Here is a 25,000-nt window from a genome sequence, read left to right on the forward strand (position 1 = left end):
ACTCTTATCCAGGTACGCACAAACACAGGTAATTTTGCAACCCCCTTCACCTGTGCCTTTTCTATGCTCCCCACCCACTATAGACGTGCCCTCGCCCCCCGTCCCCTTTTTCTGCCTTTTTCTCTCCCCTCTTCCTCCCCTCACAGTCTTATCCAGGTACGCACAAACACAGGTAATTTTGCAACCCCCTTCACCTGTGCCTTTTCTATGCTCCCCACCCACTATAGAAATCCCCTCTCTCCCCTTCCCTTTACGACCTTTTCCTCCCCCCCCACCCCTTACGATCTTTTCCTCCCCCTTCCCCTTACGACCTTTTCCTCCCCCCTTTCCCCTTACAGTTTCTCAGGTATGCACCCACGCCAGGTAATTTTGCAACCCCCTCACCTGTCATTTCTCTGCTACCCACCCACACCACAGAAATCCCCTCTCCCCATCCTCCCCTACTTTTGCAACCCCTCACCTGCCCATTTCTATGCTCCCCACCCACTACAGAAATCCCCTCCCCTCTTACCTAATTTTGCAACCCCCTTACTTACCCCTTTTCTACTCCCCACCCACTACGGAAATCCTCTCTTCCTTCCCCTAACAGCCTCTCCTCAGGTAGTCATCCACACAGGTAATTTAGCAACCACTTTACCTGTCGTTTCTCTGACCTACTTAAATTTTGGTCTATTCACCTTTCCCCCTCTCTACGTGATTCCCCTCTTCCCCCCTCTAATAGAAATCGCCACCCACCCCCATCACATACTCTTGTTCAGGTATGTACACACGGAGGTAATTATCCAACCCATTTACCTGTCCTTTCTCTGACCCACATAAGGCTTGATGTATTACCCTTTTCCCTCTTCCCCTTTTACATAAGTACCCCCTTCCCTTTTTACTGAATTCACCTCCCCTCCCTTCCTCCTCTAACACAGGTATGCATTCACAGGTAATTATGCAACCCCCTTTACCTGTCTTTCTCTGACCCACATAAAGCTTGATATAATTCCTTTTCCCTCCCTTCATATCCTCTTCCCAGGTATGCATTCACAGGTAATTTAGCAACCCCCTTACCTGTTCTTCCACCTGTCCCTTTTAGAGCTTGTACTAATCCTCCCTCCCTCCCCTTTCAGCCTCTTCCACAGGTAATTATGCAACCCCCTTACCTGTCTTTCTCTGACCTACTTAAACCTTGATATAATTCCCTTTCCCTCCCTTCATGTCCAGTTTCCCAGGTATGCATTCACAGGTAATTATGCAACACTCTTTACCTGTCTCTCTGGCCCACTGAAGGCTTGATATAATTCGCTTTCCCTCCCTTCACAAACTCTTCCACAGGTATGCATTCACAGGTAATTTTGCAACACCCCATACCTGTTCCTTCACCTGTCCCTTTTAGAGCGCGTACTGATCCCCTCTCCCTCCCCTTTCAACCTCTTCCCCAGGTAACCTTCCCTTTCCCCATCATCTTTACCTTCATTCCCCTTTCTCCCTTCCCCTTCTTCACCTCCCTTTCCCTAACTTCCCCAGGTAACATACAGGTAAATTTTGCAACTCCTTACCTGCCCTTTCTCTTACTTCATCTTTACTGTCCTTCCCTTCCCTCAATAGTCAATACCTCCCCGTTCTCTACCTTACCTTACCTTACTCCCCACACACAGGTAAATTTTGCTTCCCCTCACCTGCCCTTTCTCTTACCTCATCTTTACTGTCCTTCCCCTTCCCTCAATAGTCAATACCTCCCCGTTCTTTACCTTACCTTACTCCCCACACACACAGGTAAATTTTGCTTCCCCTCACCTGCCCTTTCGCTTACCTCATCTTTACTGTCCTTCCCTTCCCTCAATAGTCAATACCTCCCCGTTCTCTACCTTACCTTACTCCCCACACACAGGTAAATTTTGCTTCCCCTCACCTGCCCTTTCGCTTACCTCATCTTTACTGTCCTTCCCCTTCCCTCAGTAGTCAATACCTCCCCGTTCTCTACCTTACCTTACCTTACTCCCCACACACAGGTAAATTTTGCTTCCCCTCACCTGCCCTTTCGCTTACCTCATCTTTACTGTCCTTCCCCTTCCCTCAGTAGTCAATACCTCCCCGTTCTTCACCTTACCTTACCTTACTCCCCACACACAGGTAAATTTTGCATCCCCTCACCTGTCTTTTCTCTGACTTATTTAAACTTGATCTTCTGTCACTCTCTCGTTCCTTCCCTCGCGCCAAATTCATCCTTCACATCTCACACACTTCAGTCTTTCTCCATCTCCACTTTTCATCCACTTCCTTTCATCCTTTTTTTTTTACGCCCTTGCACTGTCTCCTCTGCTGTAAAAAAATAAAAAGAAATAAAAATCCACCTCTTCCTTTTCTCTCTCCGTCCCACCTCTTGCCTCTTCCTCTCTCCCTCTCCTTCCCACTTCTCTCCCTCTCTCCCTCCCCCTTTGCATTACCTTACCTTCCCTTATCTTTTCTCCACCTGTCGATTCTTACCACCTTCCACTCTTCTCTTTTCACCCACTATTTTACCACTTCTCTCCTCTTCTCCTCCACTCACTACCGAATCTCTGCTCTGCCTTCTCTTCCCTCTTCTCCTCATTTTTCTCTTCTAACCTCCTTCCTTCTTTTCTGCACCTCCCTCCCTTCATCTTTTTTTAAATTTGAACTCTCTCTCTCTCTCTCTCTCTCTCTCTCTCTCTCTCTCTCTCTCTCTCTCTCTCTCTCTCTCTCTCTCTCTCTCTCTCTCTCTCTCTCTCTCTCTCTCTCTCTCTCTCTCTCTCTCTCTCTCTTCCCTTACACCTTACCTAACTACCCCTTCTCACCTTGCTTCCTTAGGTAAATATTGCAACCCCTTACCTGTTCTTACCTTTCCCTTACCTCTTACCTTCCCTTCCCTTCCTTCCCTTTCCCCCTTCTTCAGACCTCTCCTCTCCCACCTTACCTTACTACTTTCTCTCACTTTGCTTCCTTAGGTAAATCTTGCACCCCCTTACCTGATATTAACCTTCCCTTTCCATCTTACCTTCCCTTCCTTCCCTTTCCTTCCCCTTCTTCAAATCTTCTTCCCTTCTCTCGCACCTTACCTAACTACCTTTGCTTCCTTAGGTAAATATGGCACCCCTTACCTGCTCTTACCTTTCTCTTACCTCTTACCTTTTCTCTCCTCTTCTCCTCCTCGTCTTCTGTTGCCTTACTTAATTTTATCAGCAACTTCCTTGGATCTTCTTTATTGCACTTAACTTACCTGCCTTCTCTCACCTTGCTCCCCAGGTAATTATTGGAACCCCTCACCTGGTCTCATAACTCTCACTCTCTTCTCCCTCCTCCCCTCTTCTCCCTTCTCTCCTCTTCTCCCTCCTCCCCTCTTCTCCCTCCTCCCCCCTTCTCTTGACTCCCCTCCCCTCCTCTCTCCTCCCCACCCCTTCTCCTCTTACTCTATTATCATATTTAATTTCATCGGTAACTTCTTCAGGTATACACTTAACAGGTAATGAGTTTTCCAGCCCACCCTCTTCCCTCCCTCCCTCCCTCTCACTTTCTCTATCCACCTTCCTCCTTCTCTCCCTCCCTCTCACTTCTATCCTCCTCCCTCCTTCCCTCTCCCCGCAAGCCACCCTCTTCCCTCCCTCCCTCCCTCTCACTTTTTCTATCCTCCTCCCTCCTTCCCTCTCCTCGCAAGCCACCCTCTTACCTCCCTCCCTCACCTCCCCTAGTACCTGTTATCTCCTCCCTTCTCTCTCCCTTCCCTGACTTCTTACCTCTTATTTCCTCCCCTCTTTCCTCTCTCCCTCCTATACCTTTCTCTCCCCTCTCTCCCCTCCTTACCTTACCTGCCTTTTTCCCTCTTTCCCTCTTTCCTCTCTTCCTCCTGCCTCTCTCTCCCCTCTCTCCCTTCCTTACCTCATCTGCCTTTTTATCTCTCCCTCTTTCCTCTCTCCCTCCCACCTCTTGCCTCTTCCCCTCTCCCTCTCTCTCCCCTCCTTACCTACCTTTTTACCTCTTCTTTTTCCTCTCTCCCTCCCATCTCTTCCGTTTTTCTCTTCCCCTCTCCCTCTCCTTCCCACCTCTCTCCCTTTCTCCCCTCCTTACCTTACCTACCTTATTTCTCTTCCCCTCTCCCTCCCTCTCTCCCTCCCACCTCTTCCTTTTTTCTCTTCCCCTCTCCCTCTCCTTCCCACCTCCGTCCTCTCCTTCCTCCCTCTACATCACCTTACGTTACCTTCCCTCATTAGTCTCAGGTATGCACCAGCGTTACAAAATTATCGTACTCAGCCCCGCAGCTCATTGTATTTTCCGGTTTCTGACACAGCTATCGCAAACAAACACCAATAAGTAACGCTTTTATCGATAACTTTAACTGGAATCTCGTTATCTGTGTGGGTAGGAGAGTTTTGGGCCCTGTAACTGATAAATACGATGTTTTGAGTACGATAATATGGTAACGCAGGTATGCACTCACTCAGGTAAAATTTGCTACCCGGTTTCTGACGCAGCTATCGCAAACAAACACCAATAAGTAACGCCTTTATCGATAACTTAAACTGGAATCTCGTTATCTGTGTGGGTAGGAGAGTTTTGGGCCCTGGAACTGATAAATGTAATGTTTTGAGTATGATAATATGGTAACGCGGGTATGCACTCACTCAGGTAAAATTTCCTACCCGGTTTCTGACACAGCTATCGCAAACAAACACCAATAAGTAACGCTTTTATCGATAACTTTAACTGGAATCTCGTTATCTGTGTGAGTAGGAGAGTTTTGGGCCCTGGAACTGATAAATGTAATGTTTTGAGTACGATAATATGGTAACGCAGGTATGCACTCACTCAGGTAAAATTTGCTACCCACACCTGTTCTCCTACCTCTCCTTTCCGTTCATGTTTCCTTACCTTTCTTCCCTTACCTCAGTAGCTCACCTGCCTTCATCTTACCTTATGCTTGCCCACTTTCTCAGGTAGACTTTGCAACTCCATCTTCTTCCTCTTCTTCTTCCCCTTCCTCTCCTTCACCATTCTTCTTCTTCCTCCTACTTCACCAACACCCGTCCTCCTCCTCCTCCTCCTCCTCCTCCTCCTCCTCCTCCTCCTCCTCCTCCTCCTCCTCCTGCTCCACCTCCTCCACCTTCTCCTTCACTCGTGGTTTTAGCTTTCCTCTTACTTTCACTTTCTTCCTCCCTCCTCCATTTTCCCCTCATCTTACCTTACTTTACCTTACCTTACCTTACCTTACTTCCCGAGGTAAATTTTGCTTCTCCCTTTTCTTCTCCTCACACCTTTACCTCACCTTATCTTACCTTACCTTACCTTACCTTACCTTACTTTACCTTACCTTACCTTCCCTTACCTTACCTTCCCTTACCTTACTTCCCGAGGTAAATTTTGCTTCTCCCTTTTCTTCTCCTCACCTCACCTTACCTTACCTTACCTTACCTTACTTTACCTTACCTTACCTTCCCTTACCTTACCTTACCTTACCTTACTTTACCTTACCTTACCTTACTTCCCGAGGTAAATTTTGCGTCCCTTCTCTCCTTATTCTTCTCAACTTTACCTTACCTTATCTTCCCTTACCTTACTTTAACCTTACCTTGCCTTACCTTACCTTGCCTTACCTTACCTTACCTTACCTTACCTTACCTTACCTTACCTTACCTTGCCTTACCTTGCCTTGACTTGACTTGCCGTACCTTACCTTGCCTTGCCTTGCCTTACCTTACCTTACCTTACCTTACCTTACCTACCAATTCCCTATGCATTTTTTCTTCCCTTTCCTCTGTACCCCTTCCTTTGCTTCCCTTCTCCTCCTCCTTCCTTCACTCACTCACTCACTCACTCACTCACTTTCATGTCGTCTTTCCTCACCCTCTCGTCTGTTACTTCTACACTCTCTCCTCTCTCTCCTATTCATCTTCATCTTCCTCCTTTTTCCTGTTTCCTTTTATTTCTTTCGTTTTCGTTTTCATCGTTCACACTCACTCCTATCCTTCCTCCATCTCGTCAGTTTTATCTCTTTATATTTTTCTTTCTTTATTCTCCAGTCTTCTTTTTTTTTTTATATATATTCGTGTCTTTCAGCTTTTCCTTCCTTTCTCGTTCTTTATTAGTCTCTTCCTTTCACCTTTTCTTTCTTTCTCTCCCTTTTGATTTCTTTCTTTCAATCTTTGTTTTTTCTTCTTCTTCTTCTTTCTCGCCTTTATTAATTTTACTCTTTCAGACTCGTTTCCTTATCTAATCTTTTTTTTCTCTTCCTTTTTCTTCCTTCCATCCTTCATTCTTCTTCTTATATTGTTCTTCACTCTCCTCCTCCTCCTCCTCCTTCTTTTTCTTCTTCTTCTTCTTCGTCTTCTTCTTCATCATCACCACCAACCTTCTTCCTCCTCCTCCTCCTCCTCTTCTTCTTCTCCTGTTATACCTCCTCCTCCTCCTCCTAATTCTTCATCATCATCACTAGCATTCCTCCTCCTCCTCCTCCTCCTCCTCCTCCTCTTGCCCTTATTCTATATTCCTTCATTTCTTCCTTTTATCTTCAATTTTCCTTTCTATTCGTCTATCTATTGCTTTTTTTATCGATTCCATCTCTCTCCCATTCGTCTTTCCTTCCTTCTCATTCTTCGCTTCTTCCTTCCTCTCATCCTTCATTCCTTCCCCTCTTTTCCTCCGTCCTTCATTCCTTTCCCTCTTTTCCTCCATCTCTCCCACTTCCTTCCTTTCATCCTTCATTCCTTCCCCTTCCTTCCTCCATCTTTATCAATTCCTTCCTTTCATCCTTCATTCCTTCCCCTTCCTTCCTCCATCTTCCTCAATTCCTTCCTTTCATCCTTCATTCCTTCCCCTTCCTTCCTCCATCTTCCTCAATTCCTTCCTTTCATCCTTCATTCCTTCCCCTTCCTTCCTCCATCTTCCTCAATTCCTTCCTTTCATCCTTCATTCCTTCCCCTCCCATCCTCTTTCTTCCTCAATTCCTTCCTTTCATCCTTCATTCCTTCCCCTTCCTTCCTCCATCTTCCTCAATTCCTTCCTTTCATCCTTCATTCCTTCCCCTTCCTTCCTCCATCTTTCTCACTTTCTTCCATTCTTTCCTCCATCCATCTCTCCTTCCCTCCATCCATCTCTCCTTCCCTCCATCATTCCTCACGGCACTTCCTCACGCCCTTAGACATTCTTCACCTCCTCTCTTCCTCCTCCTCCTCTTCCTCTTCTTCCTCTTCCTCTTCTTCACGATCATTCTTCTTCCTCCTACTTCACCAACACCATTCCTCCTCCTCCTCCTCCTCCTCCTCTTCTTCTTCCTCTCTTGCTGTACCTCCTCCTCCTCCACCTCCACCTCCTTCAAAACCACCCTTCCTTCTTCTTCTTCTTCTTCGTCTTCTTCTTCTATTATACTTCACTCTCCTCCTCCTCTTCCTCTTCCCTTCCTGTTATACCTCCTTCTCTTCCTCCTCCTTCATCATCATCAGCCTTCCTCCTCCTCCTCCTCCTCCTCCTCCTCCTCCTCCTCCTCTTCTTCCCCTCCTCCTCCCCCTCCTCATCATCATTTCTCTTCCTCCATCAGTCACACTCCTTCTTCCTCACCTCCTCTTCCTTCCTCCCCCGCTCTCGCTTCCACATTCTTCATCCCCTCCTCCTCCTCCTCCTTCACCTTTTCTTAGCTCCGCCCACAAGTCCCCCTAAGCCCCCCTCCTCCACCTCCACCTCCCCTAAAACCACCCCTCCTTCTTGACTTCTTCTTCTTCTTCTTCTTCTCTCTCTTCTCTCTCTCTCTCTCTCTCTCTCTCTCTCTCTCTCTCTCTCTCTCTCTCTCTCTCTCTCTCTCTCTCTCTCTCTTCCTCCTCCTCTTCTTCTCTCCTCCTCCCCACACTCATCATCATTCTCTTCCTCCATCAGTCACACACACACACACACACACACACACACACACACACACACACACACACACACACACACACACGCTCCACATAATCATAATCTTCACCTATTCTTAGTGCCCAATGATAATAAGCCCCGCCCTGAAGAGCCAAGCACCTCATATAAGAGGAACCATTGTTTGATAAGGAGCATCATCAGCACTCGCTCTCTCTCTCTCTCTCTCTCTCTCTCTCTCTCTCTCTCTCTCTCTCTCTCTCTCTCTCTCTCTCTCTCTCTCTCTCTCTCTCTCTCTCTCTCTCTCTCATTAACTATCTAATTAAGAGAGAAGAATATAATGAAAAATAGATATAGGTCATTCCTCGTACTGTGTCCAGACGGCGAGATAGTTCAGTCTAGACTCCGGCCGCGAGGGATTGGTTGGTAGAAGAGAGAGAGGGGAAGGGGGGGAGGGGGAGAAGGGGACGAAAGATAAATACGGGAGGGAGAAGGGAGGAGTGATATGATGTGAGGGACTGAATTGTGGGAGTACGAATGAAGTAAAAAAAAAAAAAGTAGATGAGTGAGTTGATAGGAATTGATGTAGGTAGAAACGATGAAAATATGTGGAAGGGAAAAAGAAGAGGAGAGGAAGGGGTGAGGTGAAAGGAATCAATGTGGATGTAAATGGTGGAAATGTATGGAAGAAAGAGGAGATTGATGAGGAGGGGTGAGGGGAGAGGAATTGATGTGGATTGAAATGGTGGAAATGTATGGAAGAAAGAGGAGATTGATGAGGAGGGGTGAGGGGAGAGGAATCAATGTGGATGTAAATGGTGGAAATGTATGGAAGAAAGAGGAGATTGATGAGGAGGGGTGAGGGGAGAGGAATTGATGTGGATGTAAATGGTGGAAATGTATGGAAGAAAGAGGAGATTGATGAGGAGGGGTGAGGTGAGTGGAATCGATGTGGATTGAATTGATGAAAGCGTATAGAAGAAAGAGGAGATTGATGAGGAGGGGTGAGGGGAGAGGAATTGATGTGGATGTAAATGGTGGAAATGTATGGAAGAAAGAGGAGATTGATGAGGAGGGGTGAGGGGAGAGGAATTGATGTGCAAGGGCGTAAAAAAACAATAAAAAAAACAATAATGAAAAAGAAAAAGCCCGCTACTTACTGCTTCTAAATAGAGTAGAATGGAAGGAAGAGGAGATGGAAGAGGAGGGGTGAGGCGAGAGGAATTAATGTGGATGGAAATAAAAATGTGTGGAGGAAAATTAAGAAGGGAAAAAGAGTGGTGAGGTGAGAGGAATTGATGTGGGTTTAAATGGTGGAAGAAAGAGGTGGAAGAGGAGGGGTGAGGAAAGAGCAATGCATGTTGGTGGAAATGGAGGGAGTGTGTGGAGGAGAATAGAGAAGAGAAAGGAGGGTGGAGGAGAGAAAAATTGATGTGGGTGGAAATGGAGGGAGTGTGTGGAGGAGAATAGAGAAGAGAAAGGAGGGTGGAGGAGAGAAAAATTGATGTGGGTGGAAATGGAGGGAGTGTGTGGAGGAGAATAGAGAAGGGAAAGGAGGGTGGAGGAGAGAAAAATTGATGTGGGTGGAAATGGAGGGAGTGTGTGGAGGAGAATAGAGAAGAGAAAGGAGGGTGGAGGAGAGAAAAATTGATGTGGGTGGAAATGGAGGGAGTGTGTGGAGGAGAATAGAGAAGAGAAAGGAGGGTGGAGGAGAGAAAAATTGATGTGGGTGGAAATGGAGGGAGTGTGTGGAGGAGAATAGAGAAGGGAAAGGAAGGTGGAGGTGAGATAAATTAATGTGGGATGTGCTGGAAATCTATATGGAAAAAAAAATCAGTGGGGTGAGTTAATACAATGGATTTGGTAACATACAGAAGAGTTGGAAGCTTAGAAACAGAGGAGAAGGCAACTTAATATCCTTAGCTAACAAAGAGTCTGGCTTCGTTAGTGGTTCATTCAGTTCATCGTGTTCTTCAGTGACATGCGGAACAGATTAAAGCACTTGCTGTTTACGTGCGGGGCCGTTCAGCTCACTTATGACGCAACAAAGTGACGGCCAAAACGACTTAAAGGAAGAGATCATTTTCGCACGTCGTATACTTGTGCAGGAAGGTTGTTTCAGTGACGAATGACACTGGAAAACACAAACAAACCTGCCGATATCTAAATTTTATCGCCTCGCTTTAACATACTGACCGTTATATCAAGGTTCGAGTTAGTTCAGGGGTAAAAAAAAACTTACTTTCTTGATATTCACGTTCGTTCCTTATAGTTCACTTATGACGCAGCGAGGTGACGGCCGAAACGATTTAAAGGAAGAGATAATTTTCCCACGTATACTTGTGCAGGAAGGTTGTTTCAGTGGCGAATAACATTGAGAAAAAAAAATGCTGATGTCCATATTGCGTCGTCTCGCTTAAACTGACTGGGCCCGAATTTACAATTAATCTTAATCTTTAACTTAAGAGTTCCACTGAATCTCAAGTTTAACTTATAGCTGAGCTTAAATGAAAAAATAAGTTCAACTTCACTCAACAGCTGATCCAGTATGAAAATTTGTCCTGGCAAAAGATGTATTTTTTAAATTGCAGAATTTCAACACTTCAGTGATTGAATATGTAGTAATACTACTTTATCAATGTTATATGATGATATACTTCAGAAATATGGGCATAATAAGGTAGTATTTATAAAATAAAGGTTACGTTTATCATCCGCGCAAGGTGATATTCTTTTTTTTTTTCTCTTGAATGTAAACACGGACACGCGTTCCTGTTCGTCTTCCTCATTCCTGCATCACCCACCCTCTGACGAAGTAATCATGGAAAATATTGCCGCTTTCACTTCTCCCAAGAGGAAAAGGGGAGTGAATTGGAGAGACTGCCACACTCTACACATAGTAGAGGGAAGGGAGTCAACAGATACCGTCTGCAAGGGTAGCCACTGTCCCCTAATAGATGACATGAATCCGGTGGTATACGATGATCCTCAAACATGCGTTTGAGGCCACTCTCACGCCAAATACGAGCATCATGAGTGGACCCAGGCCAATTAGCTACAACATTAAGAATATTATATTTGGCATCGAACACTAATTGTGTGTTTATGCTATAGAAATTCTTCCTGTTGACATAGTCTGCTTCATATTCCCTGGGGGCCAGTATCCTGACATGCGTGCAATCTATTACACCAACAATGCCAGGGAAGTTTGCAACTTGCACAAATTCTTGTTGTTTCTCTCGGATTTCAGGGACGGTGCGAGGAAATCGAATGAATTGGACAAGTATGGCTGGTTGTGTAAGTGCCTTGAGGGTATCGGTGATCGCTTTGCTTACTGACGACTGTGATGGACCAAGATCATCACTGTTACACATCTGCATTTTCCCCGTTGCTAAGTAACGCAGTGTAATAATTACTTTCTTTTCGGGTGTCAATGCACAACTCCTTGAAGTAGGGCTTTGCAGGGCCCCTCTCACCAAATCCGTTACGAACAGTACTCCTGCACGATCCAGTCTGTAGCGTTTCAATAGTTCTGCGTCACTCAAAGTATTCAGAACGTCTCTTCGCTTGAAAAGTCTTCTCTAGGCGCTGACGGGCTTGTTGACGTTCGGCCATCTTGGCGACTGAAGTTCGACTTAGGCTCCTTAAGACGGGTTTGGGCCCGCCTAAAATATCCCGTCAGCTAAGATCAACTTATTAGGGATAAGATGGAGAATAAAGTTAAACTCGCCCTAAAGTCAAACTTAGCGGTTTAAGATTAATTGTAAATTCGGGCCCTGGCCGTTATATCAAGGTTCGGGTTATTCATTGGTAAAAAAAAAAAAAAAAAAAAAGTGATAGTCGTTAGTGAAGTCATCCAGGTATACGTGAACACCTGCGTTAAATGGCCCCGTCGTAGTCTATTTTTAAACGTAAATGTTGAGGGCCATATTTTGAACATTTCAACGCCCAAGCACACACATTTGAGAAGACGTAGTTTGGGGCATTTCCACGTTTTTTTTATTTATTTATTTATTTTACAGCAAAGGAGACAGCACAAGGGCACACAAAAAAGGAAACAATAATAAAAAAAAAGCCCGCTGTGACAAAGCTTCTGTACTATTAACGTGAAAAAACAACAACTCATGAGAATCTGGTTAATCTTTGCAACCTTTTGAAATAGCTAACATGAGAGGTGGATGCGTCAGAGAGAGAGAGAGAGGGAATGAAAGGAAAGGAAAAGAAGGGAATGGAAAGGAAGGGAAGGGGATGAAAGGGAAAGAATGGGAAGGGAATGAAAAAGAGAAGTAAAGAATGGAGAGAGAGAGAGAGAGAGAGAGAGTATTCATGTGAGTGGGAATGGAGGGAGTGTTTGGAGGAGAATTGAGAAGGCAAAGCAGGGTTAAGTTGAGAGGAATTGATGTGGGAGGTGTCGGAACCCTAGTCGCTCGAGTCGTTCAGGATAAGGCGGCGCACAACGATGGCCTCCTTTTCATAGCGCGTTGTTGCAGCCTCGAGTAATTCCTGTCCCTGAACCCTATATAGTCGCTCGAGTCGTTCAGGATAAGGCGGCGACACACAACGATTGCCTTTTTTTTAGCGCGTTGTTGCAGCCTCGAGTAATTCCTATCCCGTTGTAGAGCTGCTTCGTGGGTCCGCGGTGAAGCCTAACCAATAATTATATACAAGGATGATGTTATTCCTGGGGTCTGTGTCTGTCTGTCTGATTCATTCTCTCTCTCTCTCTCTCTCTCTCTCTCTCTCTCTCTCTCTCTCTCTCTCTCTCTCTCCTTTTTCTCTTTCCCATTCTTTCCTTTCCATTCCCTTCTTTTCCTTTCCTCTCATTCCCTTTCCTTCCTTTTCTATTCCCTCTCTTCCTTTTCCCTTCCCTTCCTTTCCTTTTCATCCCCTTGCCTTCCTTTCCGTTCCCTTCCTTTCCTTTCCTTTCATTCCCTTTCCTTCCTTTTCTATTCCCTCCCTTCCTTTTCCCTTCCCTTCCTTTCCTTTTCATCCCCTTGCCTTCCTTTCCGTTCCCTTCTTTTCCTTTCATTTCCTTTCCTTCCGTTTCCATTCCATCTCTTCCTTTTCCTTCCCTTCCTTCCCCTTTCATCCCCTTCCCTTCCTCTCCATTCCCTTCCTCTCCATTCCCTTCTTTTCCTTTCCTTTTCCATTCCCTCCCTTCCTCTCCCTTTCAATCACATTCCCTTCCCCTCACCTTTCCGTTTTCTCCCTCCCCACTATCCTCCTTCCTCCCTGCCTTTCCCTCCTCCTCCTCCTCCTCCTCCTCCCCCCCCCCCCCTGTCTTCTCACCTGGCTGGCTCAATGATTTCCAATACTCGCGTCACACACCTGTACACACACATACACAGACACACACACACACACGTTTTGGGAGAAGGTGTTTAGCGCTTCGAGTCTCATATGTGTTACTGTGTGAAGCATGTGTTCGAACCCCTCCCCTCCCCCCCCTGTTGGTAAATGATACGAAGGTGAACACAGGGGCAAGGCGTATTCTCTGTTTTTACACTAATAACGAAAATAACCTCCTCCCACCTCGACCTAACGACCACCAATAAGATCTCGCCATTTACCCAGCATCTACCAATAAGATTCTACGTTTCCCAGTATCCACCAATAAGATTTAACCCTTTCCAGCATCCACCAATGAGATTTCACCTTTCCCAGCATCCACCAATGAGATTTCACCTTTCCCAGCATCCACCAATGAGATTTCACCTTTCCCAGCATCCACCTACGAGATTTCACCTTTCCCAGCATCCACCAATGAGATTTCACCCTTCCAAGCATCCACCAATGAGATTTCACCTTTCCCAGTATCCACCAATGAGATTTCACCTTTCCCAGCATCCACCTACGAGATTTCACCTTTCCCAGCATCCATCAATAAGATTTCACCCTTCCAAGCATCCACCAATGAGATTTCACCCTTCCCAGCATCCACCAATGAGATTTCACCCTTCCCAGCATCCACCAATGAGATTTCACCTTTCCCAGCATCCACCAATAAGATTACACCCTTCCCAGCATCCACCAATGAGATTTCACCTTTCCCAGCATCCACCTACGAGATTTCACCTTTCCCAGCATCCACCAATGAGATTTCACCCTTCCAAGCATCCACCAATGAGATTTCACCTTTCCCAGTATCCACCAATAAGATTTCACCTTTCCCAGCATCCACCTACCAGATTTCACCTTTTCCAGCATCCACCAATAAGATTTAACCCTTCAAGCATCCACCAATGAGTTCACCCTTCAGCATCCACCAATGAGATTTCACCTTTCCCAGTATCCACCAATAAGATTTCACCTTTCCCAGCATCCACCTACCAGATTTCACCTTTTCCAGCATCCACCAATAAGATTTCACCCTTCCCAGCATCCACCAATAAGATTTCACCCTTCCCAGCATCCACCAATAAGATTTCACCCTTCCCAGCATCCACCAATGAGATTTCACCCTTCCCAGCATCCACCAATGAGATTTCACCTTTCCCAGCATCCACCAATAAGATTTCACCTTTCCCAGCATCCACCTACCAGATTTCACCTTTTCCAGTATCCACCAATAAGATTTCACCCTTCCCAGCATCCACCAATAAGATTTCACCCTTCCCAGCATCCACCAATGAGATGTACCCTTTTTCCCAGCATCTACCAATAAGATTTTTACCTTTCACAGTATCCACCAATAAGATTTTAACTTTCCCAGTATCCACCAATAAGATTTTACCCTTCCCAGCATCCACCAATAAGATTTTACCCTTCCCAGCATCCACCAATAAGATTTTACCCTTCCCAGCATCCACCAACGAGATTCCACCTATTCCAGCATCCACCAATAAGATTTCACCCTTTCCAGCGTCCACCTATAAGACTTCACCCCTCCTAGCGTCCACCAATAAGACCTCCTTTTTCCCAGCATCCACCAGTACGATTCCACCTTTCCCAGCGTCCACCAGCAAGAGTTAACCTTTCCCAGCATTCACCAATAAGATTCGCCCTTCCCCGCATCCACCGAGAGGAGTTGACCTTTCCCAGCATCCACCAATTACATGCAGACCGATTTTTAGAGGGAGTGTGGCCTGTTTGCTGATTGGCCAATGATATACACTTAGAGGGGAAGGGGGAGGGGCTTATTGACGAGGTTATTGTGAATGGAGTTGAGAGCTGAATGTAAATAGCGTGTGGAAAGCGTTAGTATTACCCTTTTATGTATTGTTTATGTTGGCAATCCTGAAGTGTCATTATTATTATTATTATTATTATTATTATTATTATTATTATTATTATTATTTGCCTTAGTTTCTATTTTGTTTATTTTCATTTTCTATTAATTTCGTAACGGTGGGATTATACAGTACACAGGTTCAGCTTACGTAAGAGAGAGAGAGAGAGAGAGAATCTTTTCGTCTGCTTTTCATCCTTCATCCCTTCTCATCTTTCACCTCGGTGCCCCCCCTCCTCCTCCTTGACTTGTAGTGTGATTGTGGGGGGCGGTTTTTTTTTTGGGGGGGAGGGGGAGGGATTACACACACACACACACACACACACACACACACACACACACCTCCTCCAGTAGCTCAATCGGCTAGAGCGCCGCGCTGTAAGGCTTCACGGCAAAACAGGCGACGGTTCGAGCCCGCTCAGGCCGGATTCTTTCTGTTGACTAGGAGTGGTTACTGTCCCCCCTTGAGCAAGTGGGATGAGGTGTGTGATGTGTGAGGTCCTGGCAGTACCCAGAGATCGACTAAATGAGCATGTCGGGAAGGTACCTGCTGGCGCAAGCGAGTTCAACTCGTGATCAGGCCGTGGTGAATTACACACACACACACACACACACACACACACACAGCGAGGGGGCGGGTGTATTTCTGTTCACCTTTGCTAACCTTTTCAAACACAGAGAGAGAGAGAGAGAGAGAGAGAGAGAGAGAGAGAGAACTTGCCACGTACGGGTTTAAAGAAAGTATTTACTCAGGCCCCTTTCATGCCATGCCTTTCGACATTGGGAGGGTGGCTTTAATTCAGTGGGAGGGGAAGGGAGGGAGGGGGCTCTCATAAGTAGCCTCAGTCCCTTGCCTGGAGCCCCAAACTGTAGACTTTAGTAAGCTTGCATGGTCCCATAGCTCTCACGCTTCATTCCCTTGCTTATCATTCCCTGTCAGTCCCTCCTGAATAGTAACATAACATTCCTTTTCCTCCTCCTCCTCCTCTTGATTACATCTATTTCGGTTCATGTCTGTGATTCGCCGCTTTGTGGTTGGGTGTTATTGATATAGTGCTATTTACGCAAGGAAAGGGTGTACGTATACACACACACACACACACACACACACACACACACACACACACACACGGCGCAGCAGCAGCAGCAGCCGTTCAGTAAGATTTTGCCATCTCTAGGCACGCGCTTTCCTCTGCTGCTGCTGGTGCTGGCGGTGAACGCGTGAGGGCAGTGGCTGGCTGTGGTGTGGCTGTGCGAGGGTCTGGTGTGGCTGGTGGCGTGCTGACGCGGGCGTGGCTGCCGCTGCGGTGACTGGCGGCGCCGACACCCCGCCGCTCCCAGCCCCGCCCCGCCCCGCCTGCATGAGTGTGGCGGCGTGTTTATGCCGCGTGTGTGCGGCGTCTGTGCCGTTCGTGTCTGGTGCAGCGGACTGTGTGGTGCTGTGAGCCTGACGCTGCCCCGCCCCGCCCCGCTCCGCCTGGCGTGGGGCGTCGGGCATACGCGTGATGGGGGCGTGAGGGCATGTTGCCCCTGGCATCACCAAAGTCCCGGGACCCCGACGACGACAAGACGGGGCTCCATCCCCCCCATCCCACTCCCAGCCCCGCCGACACTCCCCAGTGCGACGGCGGCGCCCCCCCACTGCCACCTCCGCAGCCTGCAGTCCCCGCCAATACCCTGCCCCGCCCCGCCGCGCGGCGCCGCTCCTCGGGCGGGAGGCATTCCCTGTGTGCTGCCCCGGAGGCGGCGGACCGCTGGGTGGGCGGGGCAGGGGGCGCCGCACGGCCACGGGACCTGTGGGGCGCCGCGCCCCGCCCGTTACGGCAGGACCCTTGGCAGCCCTCGGGCCACCCTGATGCTGGAGACGGCCCGGAAAGAGGGGATGGCCCGCCGCGGGGCGTGCCTGGTCTTGAGGGGGACGTTGGCGGGGCGTGGGGCGGCGGAGAGCCCGACGTGGATCGGAGGAGCGACGAGCGGCTGCTGGCGGCGACGCCCGACTCGCTCCCGACGGGCCTCGACAACCCGGCGCTGGAGCACACTGAGGAGGCCGTCCCCACCCCCAATCACACCCCTCACACCCCCGCCGCCACCTCCCACCCCGCCCGGTCTCGCGAGCGTCTGGCCAGCCCCTGGCCCAGCGCCATCTTCAGCAGGAGCCCCCGCTCTTCCTGCACCGACGGCCACCCGCTACTGGGCACCCCGGAGATGTGGGCGCCGCTGGCCAGCCAGGAGAGCATGGGCGTGCTGCTGAGCGGCGTCACGCCCGCCTCGCCGCCCGCGCGCTCCCTCTCCAGCAGGTCCTTCGCGGCGCCCCGCAAGTCCTGGAGCAGTATGGGCCACGCCGCGCTGTCCTCCCTCCGCCTCACGCCGCGGCAAGGTATCCCCAGGGCACCCAGGGGCACCCCGCACGCCTGTGTGTAGTGCACCACCACCACCACCACCACCACCTCCCCAGCACCCCACCAGCACCGCCGCGCCGTCCCCCGTGTGTGTGTGTGTGTGTGTGTGTGTGTGTGTGTGTGAACAGTTGGAGTACCGGGCACTACGTGTGTATGGTAGCATCGCCCTTCCCCACCCTTGCACAGCGGCCTTTCCGAGGCAGTGAACCCGCGGGGCCTGAGGCGTGAACACCGCCACCCCCGCCTCAGACACACACACTGCTCCCCCCCCCCCCCCCTTCCGCCATTACTCGAACCTTCACTCGCAGATGACTGCGCGCGCCCTGAGTCATCAAGACAGGAGAGGCCGTGACAGAGAGAGAGAGAGAGAGAGAGAGAGAGGGTGGCTGGCCGTCCTGCGGGGTGAACAGCCTCCGACGGGTGCCAGGGAGCGTTTTGGAGGCAGCCTGTTGCGTCGGTGGGCGGGGCGGGGAGGGCTGAGGGGGCAGAGGAGGGGGAGGGGGGGGCGCTGTCTAGAACCTCTCCTGTTTTCCATATCCTGGCCTTCTTCCTTATCTCCCTTCCTTCCCTTTCCAGGCCCATTTTTCCTCTCCCTCTCATTTTTCCTCCTTATTCCACCCTTATTTCCACCCTTTCCTTCTCTCCCTCCTCTTCTCCCTTCTCTTCCTACCACCTGTGTTTCATATCCTGGGCTTTCCCTTCCCTATCTCCTCCCTCCTTACCCTTTTCAGGCCCTTTTCCCTCCTCCCTCTCTCAGCTTCTCTTTTTATTTTCACCCTTTCCTTCTCTCCCTCCTCTTTTCCCTTCTCTTCCTACCACCTGTGTTTCATATCCTGGGCTTTTCCTTCCCTATCTCCTCCCTCCTTTCCCTTTTCAGGCCCTTTTCTCTCCTCCCTCTCTCAGCTTCTCTTTTTATTTTCACCCTCTCCTTCTCTCCCTCCTCTTCTCCCTTCTCTTTTCCCTTCTCTTCCAGTCACCTGTGTTTCATATCCTGGCCTTTCCCTTCCCTATCTCCTCCCTCCTTCCCTTTTCCAGGCACTTTTCCTCTCCCTCTCATTTTTCCTCCTTATGCCACCATTTATTCCATCCTTTCCTTCTCTCCCTCCTCTTCTCCCTTCTCTTCCAACCACCTGTGTTTCATATCCTGTCCTTTTCCTTCCCTATCTCCTCCCTCCTTCCCCTCTCCGTCCCCTTCTGGTTCCTTATCGATCTCCTCTCTCCTCCCTCCTTCCCCTCTCCATCCCCTTCTGGTTCCTTATCGATCTCCTCTTTCAGTGCCTCTCTCTTATCTCCTCTTTATTCATAGTTTCCACTCTCTCTCTTCCTCCTTCCCCATCTCTTTCAACCACCTGTGTTTCATATCCTGGCCTTTCCCTTCCCTATCTCCTCACTCCTTCCCCTCTCCGTGCCTTGTGGTTTCTCGTCTCTCTCCTCTCTTATCTCCTCTTTATTCATAGTTTCTACCCTCTCTCTTCCTCCTTCCCCGTCTCTTTCAACCTCCTGTTTTCCATGCCCTTGCCTTTCCCTTCCCTCTCTCCTCACTCCTTCCCCTCTCCGTGCCTTTTGATTCCTCCTCTCTCTCCTCTCTTGTCTTACTTCTTATTCATAGTTTCCACACTCTCTCTTCCTCCTTCCCCGTCTCTTTCAACCTCCTGTTTTCCATGCCCTTGCCTTTTCCTCCCCTCTCATTTCACTCCTTCCCCTCTCCGTGCCTTGTGGTTCCTCCTCTCTCTCTCTCTCTCTCTCTCTCTCTCTCTCTCTCTCTCTCTCTCTCTCTCTCTCTCTCTCTCTCTCTCTCTCTCTATCTCTCTCTCTCTCTCTCTCTCTCTCTCTCTCTCTCTCTCTCTCTCTCTCTCTCTCTCTCTCTCTCTCTCTCTCTCTCTCTCTCTCTCTCTCTCTCTCTCTCTCTCTCTCTCTCTCTCTCTCTCCCCCCTTATTCATAGTTTTCACCCTCTCCTCCTTCCTCCCTTTCCCTTCTCTTCCAGTCCTCTTCATTCCCTCCGCCATTATATTTATCCTCATTCATATTTTCTCCTCTCTTCTCTCTTATCTTACTCCTTATATATAGTTTTCACACTCTCCTCCTCCTCCCTTTCCCCTTTCCTCCATTCCTCTCCTCTTCATTTCCTCCATCATTATATTTCTCCTCATTCATAGTTTCTCCTCTCACTTTTCTCTTATCTTACTCATTATTTATAGTTTTCACTCTCTCCTCCTTTTCCCCTTTCCTCTCCTCTTCATTTCCTCCATCATTATATTTCCTCATTCATAGTTTCTCCTCTCTCTCCTCTCTCTTATCTTACTCCTTATTTATAGTTTTCACTCTCTCCTCCTCCCTCCCTGTCCCCTCTCTTCCATTCCTCTATTCCTCTCATTATATTTCTCCTCATTCATAGTTTCCTCTCTCTCATTTTCCTCCTCCTTCCTCACATTCCCCTCTCCCCTTTTAGCCCACCAAATTCAAATTCTCATTCATTGTTTCCACTTTCTCCATTCCCCTCATTCCCTTTCCCTCCTTTCCCCTCTCTTCCTCTTCTCTCCCTCTCTCTTCCTCTCCTCTCCCTCCCTCTTCTATTCCTCTTTCTCCTTTACTTCCAACCTGTCATTATTTTTCACTCCCCTCCCCTGAGAGAGAGAGAGAGAGAGAGAGAGAGAGTGACCTAGTGCGTGGGTGAGTGTGAGAGAGGAGAGAAAGGCTTGTTGGGTATAGGTAGTGGAATTCGCCTTTAAGAGAGAGAGAGAGAGAGAGAGAGAGGGGGGGGGTAGGATTGTCGAGGACCGAGTTTGATTGGCTAGTATGATAGAGAGAGAGAGAGAGAGAGAGAGAGAGAGAGAGAGAGAAGGATTGGGCGAAGTGTAAGAGGATTGGGGAAGAATGGAAGAGGCTTTGAATCCATTTATGAATCCTTTTGTCATTGATTATTCCCTAATAGATGATTGGATTGAGCGATTGATTGAGTATTGGTTCCGTGCTTTATTATTTTATTCGGAGAGAGAGAGAGAGAGAGAGAGAGAGAGAGAGACCGACCGACCCTTCAAAGATTCAGTCAAACGAAATCATAGCGAGAGAAAGTAAAAAAGTAAGAAAAAAAAGAATGGAAAGAAAGAGGGAAAGACGAGAGAAAGGAAGGAAGGAAGGAAAGTAGGAAGCAATAGCGAAAATTCCGGTATATATTCCGTTCACGTTAGCTTCGAGAACAAACCCCGCCCCCTTCATGATCAAGCATATATCATTGGCCATTTCAAAAGCAAGCCACGCCCACTCCCTAAACAAGACTACACGTGATTGGTGGATGCTGGGAGCCGTGAAATCTTACTGGTGAATGCTGAGGACAGTGAAATTTTAGTGTTGGAAGCTCGAGTCGGTGGAATCTTACTGGTTGAAGATCTCGTGTGGGCGGGGCCTAAATGCGGTGTTAGCTTGTACAGAGTAAACAATGGTGGCGGAGGCGGTGGTGGCGGCGGCGGTTGGTCAGTAGTCGATCCATCACCTTCTGTAACATTAGTGGCCTTTCCCCTGTGGCACTGTGGCCCTCTGGTGGCATTACTTGGCACTATACAGACACACACACACACACACACACACACACACACCGCAGTTTATTTATTTATTTTTTATTCTGTTGCTTATTTTTCCCGCAGTTTATTTATTTTTATTTTTTTATTCTATTGCTTATTTTTTTCCTTATTCGTATTCTCATTTTCTTCTTCCATTTTTATTTTATTATTTCATTTTATTGCTTCTCTTTTTTTCATTATCTCTGTTCTCGCTTTTTTCCTCCTTCCTCCCCCTTTCCCTTCCCCCTCACTCATCGGCACCGCTATTCTTCTCTCCCCTTCTATCCCTCCTATCTATTCCCTCTTCTTTTCCCCTCCTTCATCCCTCCTCATCGACACTTCTTTCTCTTCTCTCCCCTTCTATCCCTCCTTTCTATTCCCTCTTTTCACCTCCTTCATCCCTCCTCATCGACACTTCTTTCTCTTCTCTCCCCTTCTATCCCTCCTTTCTATTCCCTCTTTTCACCTCCTTCATCCCTCCTTGTCGACACTTCTTTCTCTTCTCTCCCCTTCTATCCCTCCTATCTATTCCCTCTTTTCACCTCCTTCATCCCTCCTTGTCGACACTTCTTTCTCTTCTCTCCCCTTCTATCCCTCCTTCCTATCCATCTTCCTTTTCCCCTTCCTCCTCCGCCCTTCTTTCCCTCCTTCCTCGTTGTCACTCCATTAATTTCCTCTTCCTCTCCCTTTTTTTCTCCTCCTTCCTCATTGTCATTTCTTTCCCTCTGTCTTCTTCTTCCCTTCTTTCACTCTTTCCTATTCTTTCCTTTCCCCTTCCTGCTTCCACTTTCTCTCTCTCTCTCTCTCTCTCTCTCTCTCTCTCTCTCTCTCTCTCTCTCTCTCTCTCTCTCTCTCTCTCTCTTCCTCCTCCTCTCCCCTTCTTTCTCACCTTCTTTTGTCTCCAGTGACGAATGATTACCTCAAAACACACACACACACACACACACACACACACACACACACACAAGCATGTCACAACCCTCTCTCCCATAATCACATTAATACCAAACCGGCATTTATCCACCCTTTCCTGCCCTTTGTTACATGTTAGAGAGAGAGAGAGAGAGAGAGAGAGAGAGAGAGAGAGGATCTTAGTCCAAGCTCTCCCTTACTATAATTATGGCAATCGTTACCAACTCAATACCAAACATCACCTATCCTAAAAATCTCGCTCTCATTGAATTCCACACACTTCCAGTCACATTTATTTATTGTTTCTAATTTCATACTATTACAAACCAAGATAATTAGCGTGTTGAAAGTATCCATTAACTCGTAAAAATGGTTCATGGAAAGCTTGTATATAGGGAATGGCGTCTAATTGGAACTGACCTTAAGGGAATAGCCTAGGAAAGGAGAGCTTGTGATATGGGCGAGATAGAAAACCGTAGAATAGTATATATGTATAGTTAGCAATATGATGATCTGTGTATACCTAGCAATAGACTCCCTGTATACCCCTAGTTACCTGTCATGTGTATACCTTTAATTAGTTGTGTGAGCAGATGAATGTGAATAAAGATGTTTAGAAAGGAGTTTTGAAGAGTGTTGTATCGTTCCTTGCGGGTGTCAGATGCCAAAACCAAATTCATCATCACCAGCATCAGCACGGCTCTTAATTTCCATACATTTTCCTCCCCGGCGACCTCTGTAGAGATTTGAGGATGCAGAGGTGTGGGCCGCGGCTGTGCACCGTTGGCAAATGTAATGTTTATTTATGCCCCAAATGGTTTCGCGAGGACACTGGAAAGTCTTGCGTCACAGCTCATTTTTAGTCTGTGTGTCGTTTTGTATTAGTATTATTAGTATTAGTATTAGTATCATTGTTGTTATTGTATTATTTTTCTCCTGTCATTTTTCTTTCTTTTCTGTCATTTTTCTTTCTTTTCTGACATTTTTTTTATTTTCTAACATTTTTCTTTTTTCTGACATTTTTTTCTTTTCTAACATTTTTTTCTTTCCTGTCATTTTTCTTTCATTTCTGACATTTTTTTAATTTTCTAACATTTTTCTTTTTTCTGACATTTTTTTCTTTTCTGACATTTTTCTTTCTTTTCTGTCATTTTTCTTTCTTTTCTGACATTTTTTCTTTCCTGTTTTTTCTTTTCTGACTTTTTTTTCTTTTTTGACATTTTATTTTCTGACATTTTTTGTATTTTCTGACATTTTTCTTTCTTTCCAGTCATGTATTTTTTTTCAAATGATACATACCTGCGCACTGTGGCATAGCGCCGTTTAGCTTTTATTTTTTTATATATATTCCTTCTTGTTATTTCAATTAAGCTTTTTACCCTTTGATAATATAATATGTAATTCCCAAAGCAAAATTTCCCCGTTGTTTTGGATTTTTTTTCGCCCGTACCAAGCTACCATCTTTTGTAGGTAACTTGCGAATATTTCCCTCGTTGTGTATTTTTTTTCTACTTACCGTGGAAATTTTCTTGTTGCCCCATCCGGTTTTTCTATTTTTTTTCCTTATATTCCCTTTTTTCCAGAGAACAAATCAACCACAGTATCTGCTTAACTATAATTTAGAGACCCAAAATCGTGGCAAAGTGGAAAATAGCCCTAAGTATAGCCTATTCCCATTTTCTTTCTGCCAACGTTCAGTATTTTCCGTTTTCTATCACAAATACCTCGTCAATCCTTATATCCCTCATTTTTCTTTAGTTATTTTTAGGAGGGAGAGGAGAAGCATAATTTCGGGGACTCTTTTGATATTATTGTGTTTGTGTTTCATCTTCACTAAAAACAAAAGATGGTTACACTGCAAGAAATAATAAAGAAAACGTTGAGTAGCAAAACGTTCTCTAGGGCACCCATTATATTCCTTTTTTTTTATTGTTTTGGCGGGATGGTGGATATATTTTTATGTTATTGTTTATCCTTTCGTCTTTCTTCACTGTAAAAAAAAAATGATAGCTCCACAAAAAACGATAATGACGTCAAACTTTCCTTTTTCTTTTTTTCTCTTTTTTTTTTGTTTTTGGGGGATAGTGGATATCTTTTTTATGTTATTGTTTATCCTTTCCTTTTTCTTCACTCTAAAGAAAAAAAAATATCTACACAAAAAAAAAACGATAATGATGTCAAAGCCTTCTCTCGGTCACCCACTAACCCCATTCTCTCTCCCTCTCCCCCTTCAGATGATGACTCAGGCGGCGTCGGGAGTGACGGTGAGGGCGGGGGCGGCGGGGGCGGGGGAGGCGGGATGGGTATGGGCGGCCAGGACTTCCGTACGGTGTTCCTCAACGAGCCGCAGCCTTTCAAATACTGCTCCAACGCTATCTGCACCGCCAAGTACCGCTACAAGCTCCTCTTCTTCCTGCCCATGTTCCTCTTTGAGCAGTTCCGACGATACGCTAATATCTTCTTCCTTATCATTGCGCTGCTGCAGGTGGGTGGTACTCTATTGTTTATCTATATCTGTTGTTTGTCTTTATCTTTTTGACTAACTTTTTTTTATCGTCTATGATGTTTGCTTGTTCCGCTGATACGCTAATATCTTCTTCCTTATCATTGCGCTGCTGCAGGTGGGTGGTACTCTATTGTTTATCTATATCTGTTGTTTGTCTTTATCTTTTTGACTAGCTTTTTTTTATTGTCCATGATGTTTGCTTGTTAAGCTGATACGCTAATATCTTCTTCCTTATCATTGCGCTACTGCAGGTGGGTGGTACTCTATTGTATGTTGCTTATCTATATCTATGTCTATTGTTTATCTTTTTGACTAACTTTTTTTATCGTCCATGATGTTTGCTTGTTCCGCTAATACGCTAATATCTTCTTACTTATCATTGCGCTGCTGCAGGTGGGTGGTACTCTATTGTATGTTGCTTATCTATATCTATGTCTATTGTTTATCTTTATCTTTTTGACTAACTTTTTTATCGTCCATGTTTGCTTGTTCCGCTAATACGCTAATATCTTCTTCCTTATCATCGCGCTGCTGCAAGTGGGTGGTACTCTATTGTTG

The 25,000-nt window shown here is 46.7% G+C and overlaps 3 protein-coding genes across 5 annotated transcripts in view; all 3 read left to right on the forward strand.

Annotated features, from left to right (window-relative positions):
- The window catches only part of LOC126997028 (mucin-2-like), a 61,221-nt gene extending 44,838 nt beyond the window's left edge, over positions 1-16,383 (forward strand). The window contains exon 7 of the mRNA XM_050858059.1: positions 16,246-16,383. The gene's annotated coding sequence lies outside the window, so the exon portion shown is untranslated. The remainder of the gene's footprint in view (positions 1-16,245) is intronic.
- The window catches only part of LOC126997027 (phospholipid-transporting ATPase IA-like), a 96,265-nt gene that overhangs the window by 31,775 nt on the left and 39,490 nt on the right, over positions 1-25,000 (forward strand). Inside the window, exon 3 of one of the 3 annotated variants that reach the window (XM_050858057.1) lies at positions 24,171-24,200. In XM_050858057.1, coding sequence (XP_050714014.1) covers positions 24,171-24,200 — 30 coding nt within the window. The other 2 variants (XM_050858056.1, XM_050858058.1) reach the window with 2 other exon arrangements.
- Positions 16,589-17,488, forward strand: LOC126997153 (ena/VASP-like protein). The gene has a single exon (XM_050858203.1). The coding sequence runs from the start codon at positions 16,589-16,591 to the stop codon at positions 17,486-17,488; it is 900 nt and encodes a 299-aa protein (XP_050714160.1).

Source organism: Eriocheir sinensis, chromosome 11 (assembly GCF_024679095.1).
Source record: "Eriocheir sinensis breed Jianghai 21 chromosome 11, ASM2467909v1, whole genome shotgun sequence".
NCBI lineage: Eukaryota > Metazoa > Arthropoda > Malacostraca > Decapoda > Varunidae > Eriocheir > Eriocheir sinensis.

Bases quoted from the DNA above. Each gene is read 5' to 3' on its own strand.
- LOC126997153 (XM_050858203.1), top strand. From the start codon at position 16,589: ATGTTGCCCCTGGCATCACCAAAGTCCCGGGACCCCGACGACGACAAG.